The sequence below is a fragment of the Eptesicus fuscus genome, chromosome 4, assembly GCF_027574615.1.
Source record: "Eptesicus fuscus isolate TK198812 chromosome 4, DD_ASM_mEF_20220401, whole genome shotgun sequence".
In the NCBI taxonomy this organism is placed as follows: Eukaryota; Metazoa; Chordata; class Mammalia; order Chiroptera; family Vespertilionidae; genus Eptesicus; species Eptesicus fuscus.
In genome coordinates, this window is record NC_072476.1 from 13,771,474 (window position 1) to 13,795,445 (window position 23,972).

The following is a 23,972-nucleotide window of genomic DNA, read 5'->3' on the forward strand; positions in this document are numbered from 1 at the left end:
CGCAGCACCCTCTGTTGACTCTCTTAGGAACTGCGCGGAGCCCGTGGGCCAGCCCCGCACCGGGCCGAAAGGGGCCGCTAGACTGGCCCTGGGAAGGGGCGTCCCCGCCCAGATTCTAGCTAAGTCCCTCTCTTCAGACACGTAGTCAACTTATGTAAAATAAGTTAGATACACCCCCAAATTTAGTTGCAATGTTAAGTAAAAGAATCCAGATTCAAAAGGCTAAATAGTATATGATTCTATTTATAACCTTTTGGAAAAGGCAAACGTGTAGGAATAGATCAATGGTTACCAGGAGCTGGATGGACCACCAAGGAACGTGAGGGAACACGGGATGAGGGAACTTTATATTGTGATGGTGGTGGTGTTTAAACAACTATTCGCATTTGTCAAAATTCACAAACAAAAACTAAAAGTGTGAATTTTACCGAATGTAAATTAGTTTTACTTTTTACAGATACTAAAGAAAATAGAAAGCAGATTGGTGGTTGGTGGAGGATGGGAGAAGAGTAATGGGAAAACTGAATAATTAGCAAGTGGTTCGTTTTGCAGTGTAAGTGGTTCATTTTGGAGTGATGGAAATGTTTTGGAACTAGAGAAAATGGTTGCACAACTTTGTGAATGTACTAAATGCCACATTGAATCGTTCCCTTTAAAATGGTTGATTTTATTGTGAATTTCACCTTTAAAAATGTATAAAAGTTCTTAAAAATGCAGGCTCCCATCTGCCTTTCTATTCAACAAGTTCGTGTCTGGAGGCATTCATTGTGGGCTAAGAAGTGAAATGGTTATTACACTCTGGCCTCAGTCCCCATGAACCTGGCACAGTGTGAGCACCAGGAAAAGCAGGTGGAGAATACATTGTAAAATGCTCTCTGGTCATAGAGGATTAAGGACTTAAAAGGACCATTCCCCCCCTCCCCACAACAATATGCATTGCTTTGTGCCATTATTATTCCCTGATTTATTTATTTTATTATTCCCAACTTTCAAAAAAGGAAACAGGTTCAAATATAAGTGGCGCCCTGGCCAGTGTGTCTCAGTTGGTTGAGCATCATTCTATGCACCAAAAGGGTATCAGTTCATTTCCCAGATGTTTTGCTCACATATCTTTCATTGTTTCTGTCTCTCTCTCCCTTCCTCTCTCTAAAAATAAATAAATACCGTATTTTCCAGCGTATAAGACAACTGGGCATATATTTTCCTGGGTTAAAAAGTCGTCTTATACGCCGGAAAATACGGTAATCTTTATACATATATAGATATATAGATATAGATATATAGTAGATATAGATATATAGATATATACTAAAGGCCTGGTGCACGAAATTCGTGTACTGGGGCGAGGGGGTTTCCCTCAGCCTGGCCTGCACCCTCTCACAGTCCAGGGGCCCTCAGGGGATGTCTGACTGACAGCTTAGTCATGGGAGCGGGCCTAAGCCAACAGTCAGACATCCGTAGCGCTGCCGCGAGGCAAGAGAGACTCCCACCACCACCACTGCGCTCACCAGCCATGAGCCCAACTTCTGGCTCACTGACCACCAGGGGGGCAGCTCCTGCATTGAGCGTCTGCCCCCCCTAGTGGTCAGTGCATGTCATAGCGACCGGTCATTCCGCCCTTCGGTTGATTTGAATATTAGCTTTTTATTATATAGGATATGTGTGTGTGTGTGTGTGTGTATACTAATAAAAGTATAATATGCTAATTAGACTGGACAACCTTCTGGACGTCCTTCTGGACGACCTTCCAGATGAAGCCGGGGCTGCAAGGGCCGAGGCAGCTGCCACGGCTGCGAGGGCCAAGCCCCTTGCATGAATTTCGTGCATTAGGCCTCCAATATATATATAAAAGCCTAAGCAACTGTTTGATCAGTAGCTGTGATGCGCACTGACCACCAGGGGGCAGACGCTCTGACCGGTAGGTTACCTTGCTGCTGGGATCCAGCCGATTGGGATTGGGCAAGACAGGCTGGACATGTCCTGGAACCCTCCCACGGTCCCTCCCCAGCCCCAATTGTGCACCAGTGGAGTCCCTCAGCCTGACCTGCGCCCTCTCGCAATCCGGGACCCCTTGGGGGATGTCAGAGAGCCACAGGCCAGGCTGAGGGACCCCACCGGTGCACAAATCTGTGCACCGGGCCTCTAGTATATCCTATACAATAAAAGGCTAATATGCAAATCAACCAAACAACCAGTCACTATGACGCGCACTGACCACCAGGGGGCAGACGCTTAATGCAGGAGCTGCCCCCTGGTGGTCAGTGCACTCCCATAGGGGGAGCGCCACTCAGCCAGGGCTCATGGCTGGTGAGCACAGCGGCGGCGGCGGCGGGCCTAAGCCATTAGTCAGACATCCCCCAAGGGCTCCCGAATGCAAGAGGGCACAGGCCAGGCTGAGGGGACCCCCCACCCAAGTGCACAAATTTTGTGCACCAGGTCTCTAGTATATATCTTATATAATAAAAGTCTAATATGCAAATCGACCGAATGGCAGAATGATGAATCACTATGACGCGCACTGACTAGCAGGGGGCAGATGCTCAACACAGGAACTGCTCCCTGGTGGTCAGTGCACTTCCACGGGGGGAGCGCCGCTCAGCCAGAAACTGGGCTCATGGCTGGCTTGCACAGCGAGGCACCTCTGTGACAGTGCTACGGATGTGCTCCCAGATTGCAAGAGGGCGCAGGCCAGGCTGAGGGGCCCCCCCAAGTGCATGAATTATATATTATATATCCTATATAATAAAAGCCTAATATGCTAAGTGTCCGGTCATCCATTCAACCAATCAAAGCGTAACAAGCTAATGATATGCTCAGGCCGCTCAACTGCTCATTATGATGTGCACTGACCCCCAGGGGGCAGTCAACCAGTCGCTATGACATGCACTGACCACAGGGGGCAGACGCTCTGATTGGTCGGTTAGCTTGCTGCTGGGGTCCAACCAATCGGGACTGAGCGAGATGGGCCGGACATGCCCTGGAGCTATCCCACAGTCCCTCCCCAGGTGGCCAATTTCCCACATCCCTCCCTGGCCCTGATCATGTACCGGTGGGGTCCCTCAGCCTGGCCTGTGCCCTCTCACAATCCGGGACCCCCTCAGGGGTGTCGGAGAGCTGGGTTCAGCCCAATCCCGCAGGCCAGGCCAAGGGACCCCACTGGTGCACAAATTTGTGCACGAGGCCTCTAATATATATACATGGCTTGCCCAGAGTAGAACTGACTACTGCAGACCAACTCCAGGACCTGAGTTCTTAAACACATCATGAGGGAGTCTTTCCCTTCTATAGATGAGGCTGAGGTTCAGGGAGGTTACACAAGTTGAAAAAGTAGCAAAGCCTAGAGATCAACCAGGAACCCTGAGCCTGTGTCCTTTCTCTAGGAGATAGGACTCTGTGGCTTGGTTGTTCATTTTCTCCTTGCTCCCCACCAAGGAATTGGGAGCCACTCCTCCCACCCCCCCAATACCATCTCCCATCGTTGCAGAATACCCAGAGTAATCCCAGCGACTGTAAGGATCCTGATTTCTCATTGCAACACCACACACAAGTTGGGGGAGTCACCATGAGCTCACCCACACATAATCCCCTCTGGTGGGTCCAAATAGCATCCCATACTCTATCTAGTCCAGCAACACAGGATGCTACACATCCAGGAGACACAATCTAAAAAACAAAGTACAAACTTTATTTTTTCTTTATAAAGGCATGGTGGCCTCTTGGTTCCCCCCACACACACTTTCTTAACAAAATATAATAGCTCTCCTTGAACACAAAGACCTCAAAATTGTTATAAAAAAAAACAAAACAAAAAATAAAAAAAACAAAAAACAAACAAAGGGGGAAAAAAAGAAAAACCCAACAAACAAAACAGAGAGACAAAGACATTTCTGGGGGTCGAAGATGGGAAACCTGGAGGGAGAGGTGGAGGCCAGCTGGTGGTGGAGAGTGGCAAATCCTAGTGCTGAGGTGGGGCAGGGAAGGAAGGGCAGGGCAAAAGGGCAGCAGCAAACCCCAACGGAGAAGCAACTTCTACCCCGGACCCCCAGAGAGTCCTGACCCAGCCAGACCCCCAACCCATTAAGTGCTTAGAGAAAGAAGAAAACCAAAAAGAGGAGGGAAGGGGGAGTTAAAAACTAATGGTCATAGAGCTGGCTCTGGGGAGGGCAGAAATACGTTGGGGTTTTGATTTTCCCTGTTCTTAAAAACATGTTTAAATGAAAAAAAAAAAAAATGCTTTTTGGCAGAGAGAGGCCAGGCACCTCAAGTGTCAGCTTCCCCAGCCCCCCCGGGTGAGGCCCAGCCCCAGGTGTCCCGGTGCTCCCACACACCCACCACCCCAGCCCCCAGTACCTCAGGTTGGGTGGCCTTCACTCAAAGGTTGATTTACAGTATTGAAAAAGAGGTCATAAAAGAGACCCAAATGACATTGTAATTTTGTAAAAATTCCTCACTCGCTGGCCCGCATGTATTCCTGTTGCTGCCCCGGCCCCCTCTAACCCCAAGAAGGGAGAGGAGGGCTGGGGGGTGGTCAGGGAAGCCCCCCAGTCCCAGCCGGCTCCTCCCGGCTCTGGTCCATGGTGTCGCTGTCCGAGGCCTCCGAATCGGAGGCAGTGTCAGAAGCCTGGGCCTCCGGGCAGCTCCGGACTGGCTTCACAATTACAGCTCGCCGCTGCTCCTCCTCCTGCTCCTGCCTTTCCTGGGTGCCCTCGATGTGCTGGATCGCCTGGGGGGACAGGCTGTGGTGAGGATGGCTGGAGGAACACAGACAGCCACCATCTCCCCTCACACACACACATACACACACACACCAGAAAGGTCCGGAAATAAGTCTGGTGGAGCAGCAGGTGGCCTGCCAGAGTCAGGGTTAGTAAACCCCTTTGCTGAGCTGAAAAACCCCTTGGAGACGACAGTGCAGGTCTGCTTGGAGGTCACCAGCACCTTTCACTTATTTATATATTTCAAAGTTGGCCTGTTCACTGATAGAAGGTCCTTGTTATTAATTTTACTATTCAATTTGCTGGAATTATGTGCAGCAGGGGTTGAAAGACTATTTTTGGTTTAGTTGTTCATTTCTTTTACTAGAGGCCCGGTGCACGGATTCATGCACCGGTGGGGTCCCTTGGCCTGGCCTGCAGCCTCTCACAATCCAGGACCCCTTGGGGAATGTCAGACTGCTGGTTTTGGCCCGATCCCCGCAGGCCAGGCCAAGGGACACCACCAGTGTATGAATCCGTGCACCGGGCCTCTAGCTATATATATAAAAGCCTAATATGCAAAGTGTCCCCTTCGGAGTTTGACCAACCAGGAGTTCCATCGCTCGCTATGATATGCGCTGACCACCAGGGGGCGGTGCAGAACAAAGGAAGACCCTAGGCAGAAGCCGGGGAAGGGAGGCCCTGGCCAGCAGCCGGCAGCTGCTAGGGACCCTACCTGTGCATGAATTTCATGCACTGTGCCTCTAGTATGCATATAAGATCTTTGGTTAATCTCTTCCCACCCTCCCCACTGTCCCCTTCCCTCTGAGATTCATCAGTCTGTTCCATGTTTCCATGCCTGTGCATTGAGAATCTGCCCCTTGGTGGTCAGTGCGCATCATAGCTACCAGTCCAATGGTCAAACAGTCGAACAGTCGCTTAGGCTTTTATATAGATAGATGATGCCACTGGGAAGCCCCAGGGGTCTCTGCCCCAGGCTGTGTACAGCAGTGACTTCGGGCCTGACGCACAGAGCAGTCATCTCGTTTCTTCCTCCTCTGTAGGAGGCTTAACTGTCACCCTCCCAGCCGCTGCCACCTCCATTCCCATCTCAGGTCCTAGGAGATGGAGGTGAGAGGAAGTTCTGGACCAAAAGCTGGATGTAGGAATTCTGGAAGCCGGGAGCTCCAGTAGCAAAAGACCCTCTCAACAAACCCCACGTGGAGGGAAGAAACAAGGTTTTCTGGGGCATCCTGTCCCCCATCTCTACCCCTCACCTTCACAGAGCTCCCCCTCCAATCCCTGCAAACAGAGAGGGAGACGCGGGGATGGAGACAGACACATACACCCAGTTTCCCAACCTTTCCCCACACAAGCCCTGTCTCATTCCCCTTCAGTTCCTGGTTTCTAATGTCTCCCAAAGTGCCTATTCCCAGAGGACAACCCTGACATGCTGCCTCCTTCCCGAGACCAGGTACCTGCACGATGGTGTCCAGATTTTGCCGGGACGTGGAAACAGAGTTGATGACCGAGGAGGGGCCCATGGTGACGACGTTGATGTGGTGGGAGGGAGGGGGTGGCGGTGCCGGCACGATCACCGTGGGGTGGTGGGTGGGGGCCGGAGGGGGCAGGAGCTGTGAGACAGAGGCTCTCAGTCTTTCTCCAAAGGTTCAGGAAGCTTCCCCTTCCCCTCGGGAGGTCACAGAGGGTGTAGGATGCCCTCCAAAACCATCTCCCTCTGCCCATTCCTTCGAGACAGCCTCCGCCAACCACTCACAGGAGGCCAGCCAGTTTGGCCTCCCTTATTTTAAGCAGCAAAGAAAAGGCAGCCTAAAGAGGGGCTCCCAGACATCCAAGAACTTGTGGCCCCTTCACTGTCTGGCACCAAGCAGCACTCCAACATCTAATGCAGTGGTGGTCAGGAATACAGAGTTTGGATTTAGACAGCCAGGGTTCAAGTTATTTAGCCTTTCTGTGCCTCACTTTCCTGATCAGTAGAACAGCCTCAAAGGGCTTCTACAAGGATTCATGTAATAGTGTCTATAAGATACCTGGGAACCAAGAATGTCTGCATTATTACGATGTAGGCCCTGCCCTGCCATAGCCCACAGCCCCTCCCGAGGCCACCTGCCCACCTGGGTCCGCAGGTGCTGCTCCCGCTCCAGCTTCTCCTGGTGCAGCAGTCGCACCTGCTCTTGCTGTTGCTGCAGCTGCACCTGTTGTGCAATCACCTTGAGCTTTTCAGGGTACATGTGGGCCTCCAACGATCGAACCTAGGGGGAGAGCAGGCTCAGGGGCAGGGCCCGGACCACACCCTTGCACCACCTCCAGTGCGAGGCCCTCAGGGTTGCTGAGGCCAGCCTCCCCATGCTCTACCCTTGTCAAACAGGCCATTCACTCCTGCTACAAACCCTAACTGGAGCCTGTCATCCTGGGGAAGAGACCAAAGTCCTACCATAGCCCACCAGGCCCTCTCGGACTCATCTCCTCTCCTGCCATGACCTCCCTCACTCCTTCACTCCCTCCCTCCAGCCTCAGGGCTTTTGCTCATGCTCTTCCTTCTGCCTGGAGTACCCTTCTCCCCTCTCTGCCTTGTTAATTGTGAGACTGGACCCACCCCTGGCCAACCTCCCATCCTCGGCTCAAGTCACTTTGACAGAGAAGCTGTGGGGCAGAACCAGTCAAAACCCCCCTCCCAATGCCCATGCTTCCTGCAGGACCTTTTTCAAAGCTGCATTTTTACAGTGTCAGGTCTTTTGACTAATCCTCCTACCCAACACAGATGGTGACTCCCTAGGGCAGGAACCTACCTGGTTCAATCCCCACGGGACCCCCACCCCCATTCCTAAACCTGGCACAAAGCAGGCGCTCAAGGGAAGCAGGGACAGGAGGGAAGGGAGAGAGGGACTGGAACCCCCCCCCCCCACCCCACCCAACCGCCTGCCTTACCTGCTCCTCCAGCATCATGCGCACCGAGCGCTCCTTGTCCAGCTGCTGCCGCAGCTCAATCATCTCCCGCCGTAGATCTTCCGCCTTTTCATCCTCCCAGATGTCTGGTGAGCCGATGCCCTCGTCCTTGTCCTCTGCCCGCCGCCGCTTGGGGGACGAGCCGCTCAGCTCCTGGGGACCCCAAGGAGTTGGTGAGTGTGCCTTGACACCCTTGTATCACCACCATCAATGGGGAAGTTGGAGGGCTCCATCATAGACCCCCAAAGCTGTCAACCCAGGTGCTCTGGCACTGGGAGCCCCACTCTGCAAATCCAACAATGGCCACAGGCTAGAAACTGAGGCAGAATGGACCTGCTTGCCAAGTCACCCAGTTCCTCTCGGAGCCACTCAACTGCACTTCATGGATGGGTAAACTGAAGCCCAGGCAGGAAGGCAAGTACCTGAAGTAGGCGTGTCAGTGGGGAAGGTGGGACCTGTGGCCTCAGGGTCCCGGGCCAGTGGTGAGCCCGGTCATGCCCATGCCAGGGAGAGGGAGCCGGGAGGAGGACAGGTGTTGAGGTGACGGGAGGCCTCTGCAGGTGCTACCTGGATGAAGCGCTTGAGCTGCGTGTTCTGCTGCAGAAGCCTGGTCTTCTCCTGCTCCAAGGAGAAGATGTACTCCGCCGTCTGCTGGAGAATGGCTGCCTAAGGGTGGGAGGGACAAGTCAGGGGCCCCAGCTGGCTGCGTCTACTGAAGCTCACTTCCTTCTCCCTCCACCTCCTCCAGGAAGCCCTCCCAGCCCTCGCCCACCTTGCTGAGCTTCTCTCCATCTGTGTGGGGGATGAGGGTCTTGAGGGACTGGAAGCCTGCATTGATACTCTGCATGCGCCTCCGCTCGTTGCTGTTGGCAATCTCCCTCCGAATCCGCCGCTCCTGGTCCCGCTGAGTCTCGGGGGTCAGTGGAATGTTGGCAAGACTGCCAGGGAAGGCAGGGACATGCTCAGGCTAGGTGTCCTCCATGCCCTGTCCCCAAAGGACCCCTGTCTTCAACAGTTCATCTCCAGAGGACCCTGGGTGTAACTTGCATTTCTATTTCTCCCCTTGCAAAGGATGCCAGACCTGATACACCCTAGCAGATCAGGAGGGTGATGGAATAGCGTGTTCTGTGATACCTGGGTATCAAAGTCACTGCGCATTCCCCAGTTCCCAGCCCCAGTGCCTGGCCAACAGGTCTGAGGGGGGCGCCAAAACCTACAGGGCTAGCCAGAATCCCTGTGATTCTGATGCAGGTGGACCCAGGTGACAATTGGAGACACCTGCCCCTGGGACTCCTCTGAGCCTCTTGCTATGCACCTGGACCACCTCCTTCAGAGTCACAGGCCTGAGGCTGAAGAAGACATCATTACTCCCTTTGAATTCCCACAGCCACATCTTCAGCCACAAGCTCCTGTGCAAGCCCCCAACCACCCTGCACTAAGACTTCAAAGACAACACAGGTAGCACTCACTCCAGGGAAGGGATGCCGAGCCAACCGCCCCTAGGGACAGTTCTCCATGCACACCTACTCCAAGAGGCAGACCACCCTGGGCCAGAGAAACAAGGCTCCCAGCATGCAATGAGCAATGTTATTGCCTATTATGTATTGCATTTTGTAGGAGTAGCAGCCTGTGGGTTGAGAGAGAAGGCAGCCAGTGGAAGGGAGTGAGGCTGTGGGCTGAGAGGCGATGGTAGGCAGAGACGACAGGGACTGTGGGCCCAAAGCCACTGCTCCCAAGGGGTGGGCCTATGTGTGGCCTCCCCCTTCCCGGCCCTCTGCTGCAACACCCCCCAACCCCCCACCCCGCCCCTGGCTTGATGGCTTCCAGATGCTAGGCTCCCAGAAGAGGCCACTGACCCCACCCAAAGCCACAGCCCTGGCTTCTTCCTGATGCGCCCCCTCTCCCCCCGAGGTGACTGGTCCAGGCCTGGGCTCACACCCTTGGGTCTGAGGTAATGGGGAAAGGACTCTGGGCAGCCCGTTTCCATAGATGGGGGAGCCTGGGCTCACAGAGGTGCCTGGTTCAGCTCCCCTACTATGCCAGGCCCCCATGCCCAGCCCCAGGCAGAAAGGAATCTACATGAAAACCAAGAGGGAAACACATCTTCAATGGCTGGAGACAGCTGAGGCCCTTCCTGGCCCCACAGCCCACCCCATTTGTCCCACCTCAGCTCCCTGCAGGACCCTGGATTTGTCCCTGCCCCTTCCTGTGCCTCAGCCTTTCCCGACAGAGGGTAGTCAGCTGGGGATGAGCCAGGAGCGGGCTCTACATCAGCTGCTGCTCAGGGTCGAGACAAGACCTCTCCTCCACCAGTTCCCCCAGGGCCTCCCTGGGCCCCCTCCCAAGAGTGCAAGGCCTCAAAATGTCAGTGCTGTAAAGGGGGTCCATGACCCCCACTTTATAGATAGGGCTTAGGGCTCATAGAGGGGAGGAACAGTTTTAACCCTTTGCACTTGCTTGCTTTTTTCTCGATTCCTGCTACCGATGCCAACCGTGTCGAGTCACCCTCGACATCCGAGTGCAAAAGGTTAAAGTCAGACAGCCAGGTATCTGACTTCTCCCAGTGTCCCTGCCCTGCAGTGGAGGTGACTCATGTGGCCAGAGTAGATGCAGGTCAGAGACGTGATATGCAGAGGTCTGCCTGACCTTTAGGGGAAGGTGGATTAGAACAGAGTCCAGGCTCCTGGGCCCAGCAGTGCCTTCCAGAAGCTCTATGATGGGTGGATTAAAGTCGGGAATCTATGGGGCAAGAAAAGATGGAAACATCCATAGGAAGCCAAACCACCAGGTGACTCGGTCTGGCAACATCATCCTCCCCCTCAGGAGTGATAGAAGGAGAGAACCCCCTCACCCAGTCCCTGGGTCCCCCCTGGTGATGCCCAAAGTAATAAGGAGTAAAAAAGGAGCCCCACGTCACCCCCGAGCCACCTTAAGTGCTAGGCCTTACAAAAGGCTTACCTGGAGGGCCTAGCAACCGAGTAATGAGGTGTGGGTGTTTTTTGAAGTCTTTTTAAAGTTTTTACTATACTGTGCTAAGGACTCATTTTGCTGGGATTTTCTCATTGCATTGTCATAATCTTCCTCTGAGTTACGTGGCCCAAAATTCCTGTGTGGGATGACGGCACAAAGGATTGGAAAAGATCTAGCTCAGCAAGTGTTAGGGCTGGGACTTGAACCTGGACCCCAGGACCCTGCTATTAGCCCTGAGAGGTCTCGCCACAGAGTAGACTGGGCTCTGCACTGGCCCAGAGCAGCACATCCCAACGACAGGTGACAGTTACCCTGCAGAAAGGACCAAGCACAGGTATGTCCTGCCATCATGTTCACTCCAATTAGCATGCACAGAACTTCTTTACATATTTCCCTCTGACTCTCACAGAAACCCAGCGAGGTGGCTGCCTCATCCTCTTGCAATGAGGAGTCCAGGGTCCTGTGAGGGGAAGGACATGCCCAAGGTCAGGCAGCCAGACCAGGGAGCAGCAGGCTCCTGCAGGAGCCAAGCTCACACTCTTTCCCCACCAGCTGATGGCACCCTCTACTGATGGCTCACACAGAGCCCACTGTTTATCAGAGCCCTGCGTATGGCAGCAAGAGGCAGCACCCCCAAAACCTGACTCCTGCCCCCCAAGCCAGCTCATCTGCCCATGAAATCTCAGCTCTGGGGAGCCAACCCTCTGCCTCTCCCATCTCCTCAGGATGCCCACAAACTGAGGAGACCAAAGAAGACTGCAGAAACCACCCCGTGGTTTGGCTTCCCAGGGATGTTTCTCAAATGGAAGTTCCCAGAGGGCAGGGGGCGGGGCCTATGTTGTCTCCCGCTCATTGAAAGCCGCCAGCCTGCCTCTTCCAGATGCTCCAGCCTGTCCTCTTCAACACCAAATCCACCAGCCCAGCCTCCTGGCTCAGGAACCAGCTGCTGGTTAACCTAGTGCAGACTTAAGTCCCAGAAAAGACTTCTCCCCAAAGCTACAGTTCCTGGGGGGGACCTGGGCTGCCACCAAGACTTTCCCATTCTCACTCACCTAAATCGTCCTGGAAGTACCAGCTGACCGTTTGTTTTTCTTTTCTTTTTTAAAATATATTTTTATTGATTTCTGAGAAGGGAGAGCGAGATAGAAACATCCATGATGAGAATCATCGATCGTCTGCCTCCTGCATGCTCCACACGAGATGGAGCCCATAACCCAGGTATGTGCCCTGACCAGGAATCGAACTGTTACCTCCTGGTTTACAGGTTGATGCTCAACCACTGAGCCAAGCTGTCAAGCTCCTTTTTTTTTTTTTTCAATGTATTTATTGCTTTTTTTTTATATGTATTTTTATTGATTTCAGAGAGGAAGGGAGAGGGAGAGAGAGATAGAAACATCAATGATGAGAGAGAATCATTGATCGGCTGCCTCCTGCTTGCCCCCCACTGGGGATCGAGCCCACAACCCCGGGCATGTGCCCTTTATCGGAATCGAACCTGAGACCCTTCAGTACGCAGGCTGACGCTCTATCCACTGAGCCAAACCAGCTAGGGCTGTTTTTAAAGGGAGGGAAGAAGGGAGGGAGGAAGGGAAGGGACATCTATTGGCTGCCTCCTGCACGCCCTCTGCTAGAGATCAAGCCCACAAACCAGGTATGTGCCCAGACTGGGAATCAACCAGCCACCTCTCAGTGCACAGGTCCAGGCTCAACCAACTCAGCCACACAGGCCAGAGCCAGCTGACAGTTTCTTTAATAGATGCAACTAACCAGGGATGCTGCCCAACCAGGAGTTCTGATTGGTGGAATGCTGCCTAACCAGGGATTCTGATTGGTGGAGTGCTGGCCAACCAGGGGTTCCCATAAAGGATGACTAATTGGAATTACCAGCTAATACTACAAATGCATTAAAGCATATTTGCATTTCTTTCAGAGTTTTGTAGAAGTAAACATGACTTACAGTAACTGTAAAAGTCCTACACACCTCCCCATCAACTTCAGAGCCCCCAAGTGAGCAACAAAGATGGCCTGCGTCCACTAACACCAAATATCTCTTGCTTCTCTCCCTCCCCAAATGCCCTCCAACAGTCTCCTGGGGCTGGCCAGGGACTGCCTTGCCTCAGGAATAAGGGAGGGCACTTACCAAGAAACAGTTTGGGTACCAGCCTCAGATGCCAAGACCAGAGCGGCCCACCCACTACCAGAGTACCTTCAGGAAGCCCCCTGGGAACAACCCCAGCATCCCAACCAGAGGCTCGGGGCAGGGAGCACACTCTTCAAGTCTGGATCTTGACCTGTACCTGTCCCTCTCTCTCAGTCCCAGGGCAGTACCCCCATCCTCCTTAGACACCCCTGTCAGGCTCCAGCCTCAAATTAGACACTGACAACTCTCATTTCACACTGTCCCGCAGTCACTCACAGACCTGCCACTCAATGACTATACAATCAGAGGTGAGAGAGCCACACAGGATTTCTCCCATAATCCAAAGGGCAGGAGGGAGGAAGATAACCCTCACCAAGGATGCCCAAGGTACTCATCCTTCTCTCTGCAGCAGGTACTGAAGCAGCCCGGGGCCCTCACCCATCCCAGCTGTTTCTATCCATAGACACACACACACACACACACACACACCCCGCTCCAATCAGCCTGCACTCCTGCCCTCAGTCCCAGAACACACCACATCCAGGCTGTTCCCATCAGAAACACCTCCTCCTCACAGCTTCTCCGGCCCCTCAGAGGAAGCCCTGCACTCAGTGGGTTCAAATGCAAATTTACTCACTGTAGGACCCCAAGCTTAGCCACTTCATCTATCAAAGCCCCAGGGTCCCCATCTGTAATATGGGGAAATACTGCCTCACTTCACATGTGAAGTTTAAAAGAGGAGAAAAGAGAGAGATTGAGGATAACAGGATGCCTTATTTTTCCAGGTTCGTACCCAGAACTCCAGGAGACGCCATGGACAACTCTAAGAGACTGCAAACTCAGGGCAGAGGCCAGTTCTGGTTCTTTGTGATATCCTCGACCCTGGCACAAAGTAGATGCCTTGTAAATACTAGATCAGGAATCCAACACACATTCAAAAGCCCCTAATTGATTTCTAACTTCTTCTAAGAGCAATTTGTCTCTTTCCCCACTGAGGCAGTCCCTAAACTCCTGCTTCTCAGAGTTTGACAGCTTTTTGTTGTTGTTGTTAATCCTCACCCAAGGATATTCCCCCCTTGATTTTTAGAGTGGAATGGCAGGAAGAATGGGGAGAAACATCGATGAGAGACAGACACATCAATTGATTGCCTCCCACATGCGCCCCAACTTGGGCCGGGGATCGAACCTGCAACCCAAGTACGTGCCCTTGACTGGGAATCAAACCCAAGACCCTTCAGTGCACAGGCCAACGCTCTAACCACTTAGAAACACTGGCCAGGGCTTTTTTTTTTTTTTTTTTTTTTTTTTGAGAGAAACATCAATTTGTTTTCCCACTTATGCATTCATTGGTTGATTCTTGTATGTGCACTGACTGGGAATCAAACCCAAAACCTTGGCATATCAGGGTGATGCTCTAACCAGCTGAGCTACCCGGCCAGGGCTGAGAGCCATTTTAACAACTACCAGGCACTTTCCTTCTGCGAAGCCACACTTCAAGGTGCTCCATTTTACAGAGGCTAAGAGCGGTTAAGTGATAGGTCCAAAACTACAAGCTTGTGAGGTGGATGGGGAGCAGGGGTGGGGGAGGGGGGGAGGGCGGTGCGGGGACTGGAGAGAGGGTCCCTCTGAAGAGGCAGGGAGCCCTCCTAGTCCAAAGAATGGAACGAAGTCTACCAGTCTGAAAAGTGAGTCCATCTGGCCAGAAGTGAGTCCATCCTGTCCGACCCACAACCTCGATCTTCTACAGGTCTCCGACCTCACCCCACAATCCCTTCTAAAAATGAACAAACCGCCTAGCCAGTTTGGATCAGTGGATAGAGCGTTGGCCTGCAGACTGAAGGGTCCCAGGTTCAATTCCAGTCAAGGGCATGTACTTCAGTTGCACGTTTCTCCACGGCCCGGGCCCTGGTAGAGTCTCGTGCAGGAGGCAACCAATCGATGTGTTTCTCTCACATCAATATTTTTCCCTGTCTTTCCCTCTCTCTTGCACTGTCTCTAAAAATCAATGGAAAAATATCCTTGGGTGAGGATTAAAAATAAATAAATAAAGTGCTAAATTGGTAAAAATAAACAAATAATTAATTAATAAATAAGTAAAAATGAACAAACCTAGAGGCCCCAACTCCATACCCAGTGCACACTGACAAGTGTCTCCCAGCAAGGCAGGCTGAGGATGCCCCCAAGCCCAGCCCTGTAGGGGAGTCCTGCCACCTTAAGCACTTGGCCCCTGGGGGGCAAATGGATTCCTCTAAAGGGGGGCTAGGGACAGTGTGAAGCAGGATCCACTGCACCAAGCCTGCCCAGGGTCAGGACTGGCAATGTCCTCTCTAGCATCTGGAGCAGCTCAACCCTTCCCCCCACTGCCCAGCCCTCCTCTCAGCAACCCGAAGCGTTTTTCCAGGCGGGGCTAAGAACAGAGACTAAGAGCAGGGCCCTGGGATCAGGGTTCAAGTCCCAACCCCACCACTTGCTGTAACTGTTCCCTTTCCAAGCCTGTGTCCTCATCCCACACAGGAATCGTAAGGCTACTTAACTCAGGAGACTTGACAACTCAATTAAGAAAATCTAGCTAAACAAGTCCCTAGAATATATTAAGAGCTCCAGAATTTATTTTTTTTTTAATGTTTTACAGCTAGGACCCCCAGGTGGCCCTTCAAAAGGGCCAACACTCAGGGGGCCCTGCTAGCTGCAACCCACCAACTGGCCCAGCCTGCCTGTGTTTGAGTAGTTGAGGTGAGAGTGAAGTTGAGAGGTGTGGGGGTGGTAGTACATGTGCAGCAACCTTCACCCCAACCTGCAGCGCCAGGTATTCACCAGCCTGGGCCACCCCATCTGGGGCTCCACCTCCCGCAATATCCACGCCTAGCCTTCCCTGGCGGCAGAGCACGTGGCCTCAACCCTAGGGAGCCATTTCCCTCCTAGAGCAGTGCCTCAGGAAAGAGACTGCAGGTCCCAAACGGGCACGCGGGAGAACCCCCCACGAAGCTCTGCCGTCCCCCGGGGGGTGTTCAGTATACAGATGGCCAGGCCCTCCCTTCTAGCTATCGGAGTTGCGGACATCGGCATTTTAACAAGTGTCCAGGGTGATTCTGGTGGGAGTGGTGCGTGAAGTCATCGCCCTTTGTAAGAGGTGGATCTGGAGCAACCGGGTCAAACTAGTAAAGTGGCTTCTGTAACAACCCGGGTCAAATTTGTAAAGTAGCGGAGAGCTGCGGACCTCGGACCACCCACCCACTCGCCCCGCTGGGAGACCTGCCGCTTTCGGTTTATGGCTGGGGGAAGAACGTGGGGTGGGAAAGTTTGCGGTAGAGACCTACGTGCAGGGTCTGGTGAGAGTCGGCGCGGCTTCTGGTACCCACTCTCCCAAAAGCTCCCCCACCTGGCCTGCCTCGCCTATCCCGCCAGCAGAGGCTGAGCTTTGTGCGGGGAAAGCGTGGCCCCGGCGCGCCTACAACTCCCACAATGCCGCACCGGAGGGTCGCGGAGAACTACAGCTCCCGCGAGGCGGCGCGCCGAGGTCCGCCTACTCCAAGAGGGCTGCAGAGTCACGTCCAGGCCTCGCTAGTAAACAGCGCCCGGGCGGCAAGCGAGCAAGCAGCGGCCGCAACGTGCCCGGGTCCGCGGCGCTCCCGGCTCGCCGCGCGAGTCCCTAGGGTCCCACCCACCCCTCTACCCCTACGCGAGCACACCCCCGCCGCAGTACCCCGTCCTGCAAACAGGCACACCACCCGGCTCCCCGCCCCCCCCCCCCACGCCCCGAGCCGCGGCGTGGCTGCATTGTAGCTGCCCGCCCGCGGCCCCCCACGCGCCTCGGGGCCCCCAGACCCCCTTGGAGGGGGTGCCCAGAGACAGCGAGGAAGGAGGGAAAGGAAGGAAGCCAATGCGGGAGGGGGGAGGAGGACGCGCGGGGTGGGGAGGGAAGCCACCAGCACCAAGCATGGCCGGGATTGCTGCAGAACCACGTGGGTCTGTTTGCAATTACAAACGTCGCGACTCGCCCGCCTGCAGCGGACAAAAGTGACCGGGACCGCTCAGGGCCCCCACGTTCCGAGGGAGGAGGGTTCCCGGACGGCGCGAGATCGGCGTACGGGGCTGCAACCGCCCGGGCGGCTAAGAAAAGCGAGCGGGGTTGGCGGCGCGGGCCATGCGTGCGCACACACGCGCCCACTCGGGCTGGCTCGCCCGGGGCTGCAATTGTAGGAAGGGGATAGGGGGTAGGGGGAGGAGTACACACCTACAGAGCCCTCCTATCACTTCTTTCTCTGTTTTCCTGAAATGTTGCAAAGAGGGCACCTTCTGAGTGGGCACCATGAAATACTCCATAGCGATCGGCCCCCCTCCTCTGCACGAGCCGGGTCCCGTGGTCCGCCGGAGAATGCAAGATGGAAATCCGAATCAAAGGGCAGCGCCGGACGGTGGTGCAGAATCGGCCGGTCCCAGATGCTGGCGGCGGCGGCGGCAAGGGGAGGGAGGCGGGCGGGAGGGGCGAGAGGGAGGTCTCTCCGGCCTGCCTCCCCGGGCGCGTGTATGTGTGTGTGTGTTTGCAGCTGATCAGATGTCTGTTTCAAGGCGGGAAACAGCTGGTGAAAACTCAGCACTCCCCCGGCCTCCTTCCGCGGAGTAAGGAATTGCATGTAAACAAAGGACTATTTGCAGCGCCCCCCGGGCGGCGCAAAGCCGTGATGAGAAGGGCTCGGGCCCCCGTGGGCAAGGGGCCGCCGGGATCTGTGGGCCTCCCCCCGGCGCGAGAAGCGGGGGGCTGCGGGTTGACTGGGAAGGCACGGCGTGAATGGAGCGAGTTGCGGCTGAGCTACATGCGCCACTATGGGTGATGAGGTCCATCAGCTGACAGGTTGGCAAGCGTTGGGAAGAAAAAAAAAAGCCAGCCACCGCGGGGGAGCCCAGCCAGTGCGGCCGGGGTCCGGCGGGGACTGCCCAGTGCAGGGTCTTGGCGCTCTGCGGCCCTCGAGGGCGGGGGACGCGCAGCTGGGCGCGGGGAAGGCGGCCTGGGGTGCTGCTCGGGGCTTTTCGCGTTTTACGATTGTAACTGCACAGAGTGGAGCCGCTCTGGCGCGCTCCCTCCGAGCTCAGGGCCCCCTGGAAACTTGCGTCACAGCCACCGCTTCCCACATGCAACTTGGGGCCGACTTCGGAGGCCGGCCAGCCTGCTGCCTCCCACCCTCCCTCCCTGCCCAGCTGCCCGGCGCTGGCCGCCTAGCCCAGCTCCAAAGCCTGGGAATCCCGGAGCTGGAGAGAGGAATGCAAAGGGGGCGCGCCGGGCGCCTCGGATCCTGGGGCTGCCCTAGGAAGCGGGGGCCCCGGCAGGGAGGGAAACGTGGAGGGAGGCCAAGACGGCAGCGGCCTGGGGGCAGGCTGCCAGCGCGGCTGGGAGGTCTGGTGGCTGCTGCCGCGTCCCGTCCTAACCTTCGACATACACACTTTCCCCCTCTGCGGGGAGGCAGGACGGCGGGAATCTTGGCTTGGGCGGAGGGAAAGCTGCAGCTTTTCATTCACGAAACCAATGCGAGACTTGCTCCTCCACCAGGGTGCGCTTTCTACCAGGGCTGATGGCCTGGGGCGGAGAAGGGAGGGACACTAGCTAATGAACTTCTGTCCTGGCCACCACCCTCACCAGGTCCCCATCTTCCTTCCCCAGGCCCTCCCCTGGCTCCTGGAGGGTGGGCCCCAGGCTCCAGAAGACCACGCCTGCCTTGGAATGTCCTGCCTCCTGCCCACCACCTTTCTCAATCCCATTCACCTTCAAGGTTCCACCCACATTGCACCTCCTAATTGAAATACTCCTACTAATAACAAGGATTACTGTTATTATCCTATCCTATATAATCCTATATAATAAAAGACTAATATGCAAATTGACCAAACAGCAGAACAACCAGTCGCTATGACACGCACTGAACACCAGGGGGCAGACTCTCAACACAGGAGCTGCCCCCTGTTGGTCAGTGCGCTCCCACAGGGGGAGCATTGCTCAGCCAGAGCCAGGCTCATGGCTGGCGAGCGCAGCAGCGGAGGCGGGAGCCTCTCCCACCTCCGCAGCAGCGCTAAGGATGTCCGACCGGCAGTTGGACATCCCCTGAGGCTCCCGGACTGCGAGAGGGCACAGGCCAGGCTGAGGTACCTCCACCCCGACCCCAAGTTCACGAATTTCGTGCACTGGGCCTCTAGTCCTATGTAATAAAAGGCTAATATGCAAATTGACCAAGCAGCAGAACGACAGGTCTATGACACACACTGACCACCAGGGGGCAGACGCTCAACGCAGGAGCTGCCCCCTGGTGGTCAGTGCGCTCCCACCACAGGGGGAGCACCGCTGAACCAGAAGCCCTATGGATGTCCAACTGCCAGCTCAGGCCTGCTCCCCAGGCCTAAGCTGTCAGAAATCCCGGAGGGCTCCTGGACTGCGCGAGGGCAGGCTGGGTTGAGGGACCCCACCCCTTCAGCACTGCTGAGCCAGAAGCCCAGCTCCACAGCAGCCCTACGGATGTCCAACTGCCAGCTTAGGCTGGCTCCCCAGGCCTAAGCTGTCAGACATTCCCTGAGGGCTCCTGGACTTCGAGAGAGCAGGCACAGGCCGGGCTGAGGGGACCTCTCCCACCTGCACGAATTTTGTGCACCGGGCCTCTAGTTAGAGATTATTGTTATTAGATAGTGAGAGCACCTTGTAGGTGTTGAGCAGTTTTGCATGCATGTTTTCTAATCCCTAAAGCAAACTGTTGGACAGTTTTCCCTAAGGACAGAGCCTAAGCCACTTAACATCACAGTCCCTGGAAGGCCTCGACTGTGGGCACAGGGAATGTGCTCAGGAAACTATGACATCTGAGGGACAACAGGATACAGAACCCCATAACTATACACTGAGCAACATGTACAGTGCCTGGATGGATGGATGAATGAATAACAGCTGGGAGAAATGTATCTTTCTTTTCCTACAGAACTGCCTTGACCCAGCCTGGTCCCCATGAGCTCTGTCACTAAGACTGGCCTCTCCATTTCTGCAAAAGGCACCTTCTCACAGAGAATCCTCAGATGCACAAACCCAAAGTCCTTCGAGCTGGATCAGCAGCTCCTGCCCTAAGGCCTGAAATGCCATCACTGCCCCCAGTCCTACACTCCAACTCTCTTCCCATCACTATAGCAGTAGCACAATAAGTCCCCAAAATCCAGGCCAACCTCCATTCCCAGGCGGTTCTGTACATCCCTTAATCTGATCCCATTTCCCTCCTGCTCCCAACTCCTAAACTCAAGTTCACTGTGTTTTCTGGAGCCCTCAGAAGGTGTTCAGCATAATCCCTCACATCCTTGACATCTGACAGTAACTTCTTGCTCTAAATTAGGAGTCAGCAAACTTTCTCTGTAAACTGCACATAAAAGTTATATGTATTAGTTTCCTATAGCTACTGTAATAATTATTATAAACTTAGTAGCTTAAAATAACACATTTATTCTCTGGAAGTCAGAAGTCCAAATGGGTTATATTTGGCTAAATCAAGGTGTCAGCAGGACTGTGTTCTTTTTGAAAGCTCTACAGGGGATTGTATTTCCTTGCCTTTTCCAACTTCTGGGAAGTGGCCCGGATTTCTTGGCTCATGGCCCCTTCCTCCATCTTCAAAGTGTGTCACTCCAACTTCTGCTTCTGTCATCACATCTTCTCTGACTCTCTTGCCTCCTTTCTATGATGGCCTTGGACCCACCCAAATAATCCAGAATACTTTCCCAATCTCAAGATACGAAGCAAGTTCAAAGTTTGCTTTGTAAGGTAACATTCACAAGTACTGGAAATTAGGATATAAATAGCTTGGGTAGGGGGGCATTATTCTGTCCACGACACCACTCTTAGTCTGTAAGCCCTACAAAATGAAGCAGAGGTGACAATATGCTGCAGTAATTTCATTCTGCAAAGAATGAAAACGGTGACTCAAACGTATCATTGTATAGTGGTGTTCACAGCATCGTTATTCACAATAGCCAAAAGGTACAATCCACCCCACTGTTCATCAACTGATGAATGGATAAACAAAACATGGTCTATCCATACAATAGAATATTATTCAGCCTTAAAAAGGAATGAAGTTCTGATACATACTACATCATGGGTGAACCTTAAAAACGTAATGCTAAGTGAAATAAACCAATACAAAAGATCAAGTATTGTATGACTCCACTCATGTGAAATATCTAGAATAGGCAAATTCATAAAGACAGAAAGTAGATTAGAGGTTACCAAGGGCTGGAGGGATGGGTGAATGGGAAGTTATTACTTTAGGAGTATGGAGTTTCTGTTTGGGGTGATGAAAACTTTGAAAATAGTGGTGATGGTACAACATCGTGAATGTAATTAATGACACTGAATCATACACTTTAAAATGGTTAAATTGGCAAATGTAATGTTATATGTATGTGTGTGTGTGTGTGTGTGTATACATATATACATACATACATATATATACATATATATTATATTTTTTTTTTTTAACCACAATTTTTAAAAAAAATTTAAACAGCCACCCAGCTGGTGTAGCTCAGCGGTTGAGCATCTACCCAGGAACCAAGAGGTCATTGGTTCAATTCCTGGTCAGGGTACATGCCTGGGTTGCACGCTCGATCCCCAATATGGGGCCTGCAAGAGGCAGCCAATCAATGATTCTCTCTCATCATTGATGTTTCTATCTCTCTCTCCCTCTCCCTTCCTCTCTGAAATCAATAAAAATATTTATTTTTTTAAAAATTAAACAGCCTTGGCCAGGTGACTCAGTTAATTGGAGCATCGTCACATGCACCAAAGGGTTGTGGGTTCAATTCCCAATCAGGGTATGTATGGGAGGCAACCAAGTGCGATGTTTCTTTTTCTCTCTCATCAATTAAAAAAATATGTATCAGCCCTAGCTGGTTTGGCTCAGTGGATAGAGCTTCGGCCTTCGGACTGAAGGGTCCCGGGTTCGGTTCCCGTCAAGGGCACATGCCCGGGTTGCGGGCTGGATCCCCAGTGGGGGGCGTGCAGGAGGCAGCCAATCGATGATTCTCTCTCATCATTGATGTTTCTGTCTCTCTTTCTCTCTTCCTTCCTCTCTGAAATCAATAAAAATATTTTTTTAAAAATATATCAGTGGGCTGCTTTAGCTTATGCGCAGTAGTTTGCCCTCACTTCCCTCCTTATCTGGCTTAGAATTCATAGTCTATCAATATAATCATCTCACATACACTTTCCCTTTCAAATGTAATAACCCCTCCTGCCCTGCACCTACCCCCCAAGTGGAACAGGGCTGGGAAAAGGAAATCCCACAACCTTAGTGAGTGATCTTATTTTTATTTTTTTGTTAATCCTCACCTGAGGATATTTTTCTTTTTCTTTTTTTCTTTTTTTTAAAAATATATTTTATTGATTTTTTACAGAGAGGAAGGGAGAGGGATAGAGAGTTAGAAACATCGATGAGAGAGAAACATCGATCAGCTGCCTCCTGCACACCCCCTACTGGGGATGTGCCCGCAACCAAGGTACATGCCCTTGACCGGAATCAAACCTGGGACCTTTCAGTCCACAGGCCGACGCTCTATCCACTGAGCCAAACCGGTTTCAGCTGAGGATATTTTTCCATTGATTTTTAGAAAGAGTGGAAAAGAGAGCGAAACATCGATATGAGAGAAACACATTGATTGGTTGCCTCCTGCACACAGCCCCGACCAGGGCCCAGGCCAGGGCAGAGCCTGCAAAGGTGGTACTTGCCCTTGACTGGAATCGAACCTGGGACCCTTGGTCCACAGGCCGACCCTCTATCCACTGAGCCAAACCGGCAAGGGCAAGTGATCTTATTTTTAAATGCCAGTGGATCTTGGATGGCTGGTAGTCGCTTCATATTGCCCAGTACATTCTCTCTCCCACTTTCTCCTTTCTGTAAGACCTCTATCACCTCCTCCTGCTCCTCACTCTCAGCTCATGACCTCACATCCTGTTTCTCTGAGAAAATGGAAGCAATTAGAAGAAAATTTATCCCTAGAAATATATAACCTTCCTAGACTAAATCATGAGAATTGGAAAATCTAAATAGACCAATCAGCAATGAGAAAATTAAAACAACCATCAAAAACCTCCCAAAAAATAAAAGTCCAAGACCAGATGACTTCACCAGTGAATTCTACCAAATATTCAAAGAAGATTTAAAACCTATCCTTCTCGGGGACCCTTTCCCCCTCCCTACGTGGGAGTCCATTCTGTGGGACTCTTCCCCCTCCCCACATGGGAGTCTGTACTTGTTCTTCAATAAATCTCCACCTTTGCTATACAAAAAAAAAAAAACAACAACAACAAAAAAAACCACCTATCCTTCTCAAACTCTTCCAAAAAAATTGAAGAGGCTATACTTCCTAACACATTTTATGAGGCCAACATAACCCTGATACCAAACCTGGCAAGGATAACACAAAGAAAACTACAGACTAATATCTCTGATGAATACAGATGCAAAAATCTAAACAAAATACTAACAAATGGAATACAATAATACCTCAAAAAATAATCATAACACCTCACAATCAAGTGGGGTTTATTCCAGGGGCACAAGGGTGGTTCAACATATGCAAATCTATCAAGGTAATACACTACATTACAAAAGAAAGGATAAAAAGGATATGATTTTATCAATAGATGCAGAAAAAGCATTTGATAAGATACAACATCCATTTATGATTAAAACACTTAATAAAATAGGAATAGAGAAAGTACTTCAACATAATAAAGACCATATATGACAAGCCTCCAGCCAGCATTATACTCAATGGTGAAAACCTGAAAGCTTTTCCTCTAAAATCAAGAACAAGACAAGGATGCCCACTCTCAGCACTCGAATATTCAGCACTAGAGGCCCGGTGCATGAAATTTGTGCACTGGAGGGGGGGTCCCTCAGCCCAGCCTCTGCCCTCTCACAGTCTGAGACCCCTCGCTCCTTACTGCCCTCCTGCTCGCTGCTCCTTACTGCTCGGCTCGCTGCTCCTTAGCGGTGCCACGGTGCCAGGAGAGCCCAGCCATGAGCCCAGCTTCTGACTGAGCAGTGCTCCCCCTGTGGGCGTGCACTGACCACCAGGGGGCAGCTCATGCATTGAGCATCTGCCCCCTGATGGTCAGTGTATGTCATAGTGACTGGTCGTTCTGCCATAATGGTGCCTTAGGCTTTTATTATATAGACTAG

At 52.7% G+C, this 23,972-nt stretch overlaps 1 protein-coding gene across 6 annotated transcripts in view; it reads right to left on the reverse strand.

Moving 5' to 3' along the window:
* Nucleotides 1-3,664: 3,664 nt before the first annotated feature.
* The window catches only part of TFAP4 (transcription factor AP-4), a 61,096-nt gene continuing 40,788 nt past the window's right edge, over nt 3,665-23,972 (reverse strand). For 5 of the 6 annotated variants that reach the window (XM_054714677.1, XM_054714676.1, XM_028145654.2 and 2 more), the window contains 6 exons: nt 8,434-8,599; nt 8,229-8,327; nt 7,644-7,814; nt 6,830-6,967; nt 6,173-6,328; nt 3,665-4,723 (listed from right to left, as the gene is read on the reverse strand). In XM_054714677.1, the coding sequence (XP_054570652.1) occupies nt 4,529-4,723; nt 6,173-6,328; nt 6,830-6,967; nt 7,644-7,814; nt 8,229-8,327; nt 8,434-8,599 (925 nt within the window). In that variant the 3' untranslated portion in view covers nt 3,665-4,528. Of the gene's footprint in view, nt 4,724-6,172; nt 6,329-6,829; nt 6,968-7,643; nt 7,815-8,228; nt 8,328-8,433; nt 8,600-17,005; nt 17,312-23,972 lie in introns of those variants that run through there. The other variant, XM_008141645.3, reaches the window with a different exon arrangement.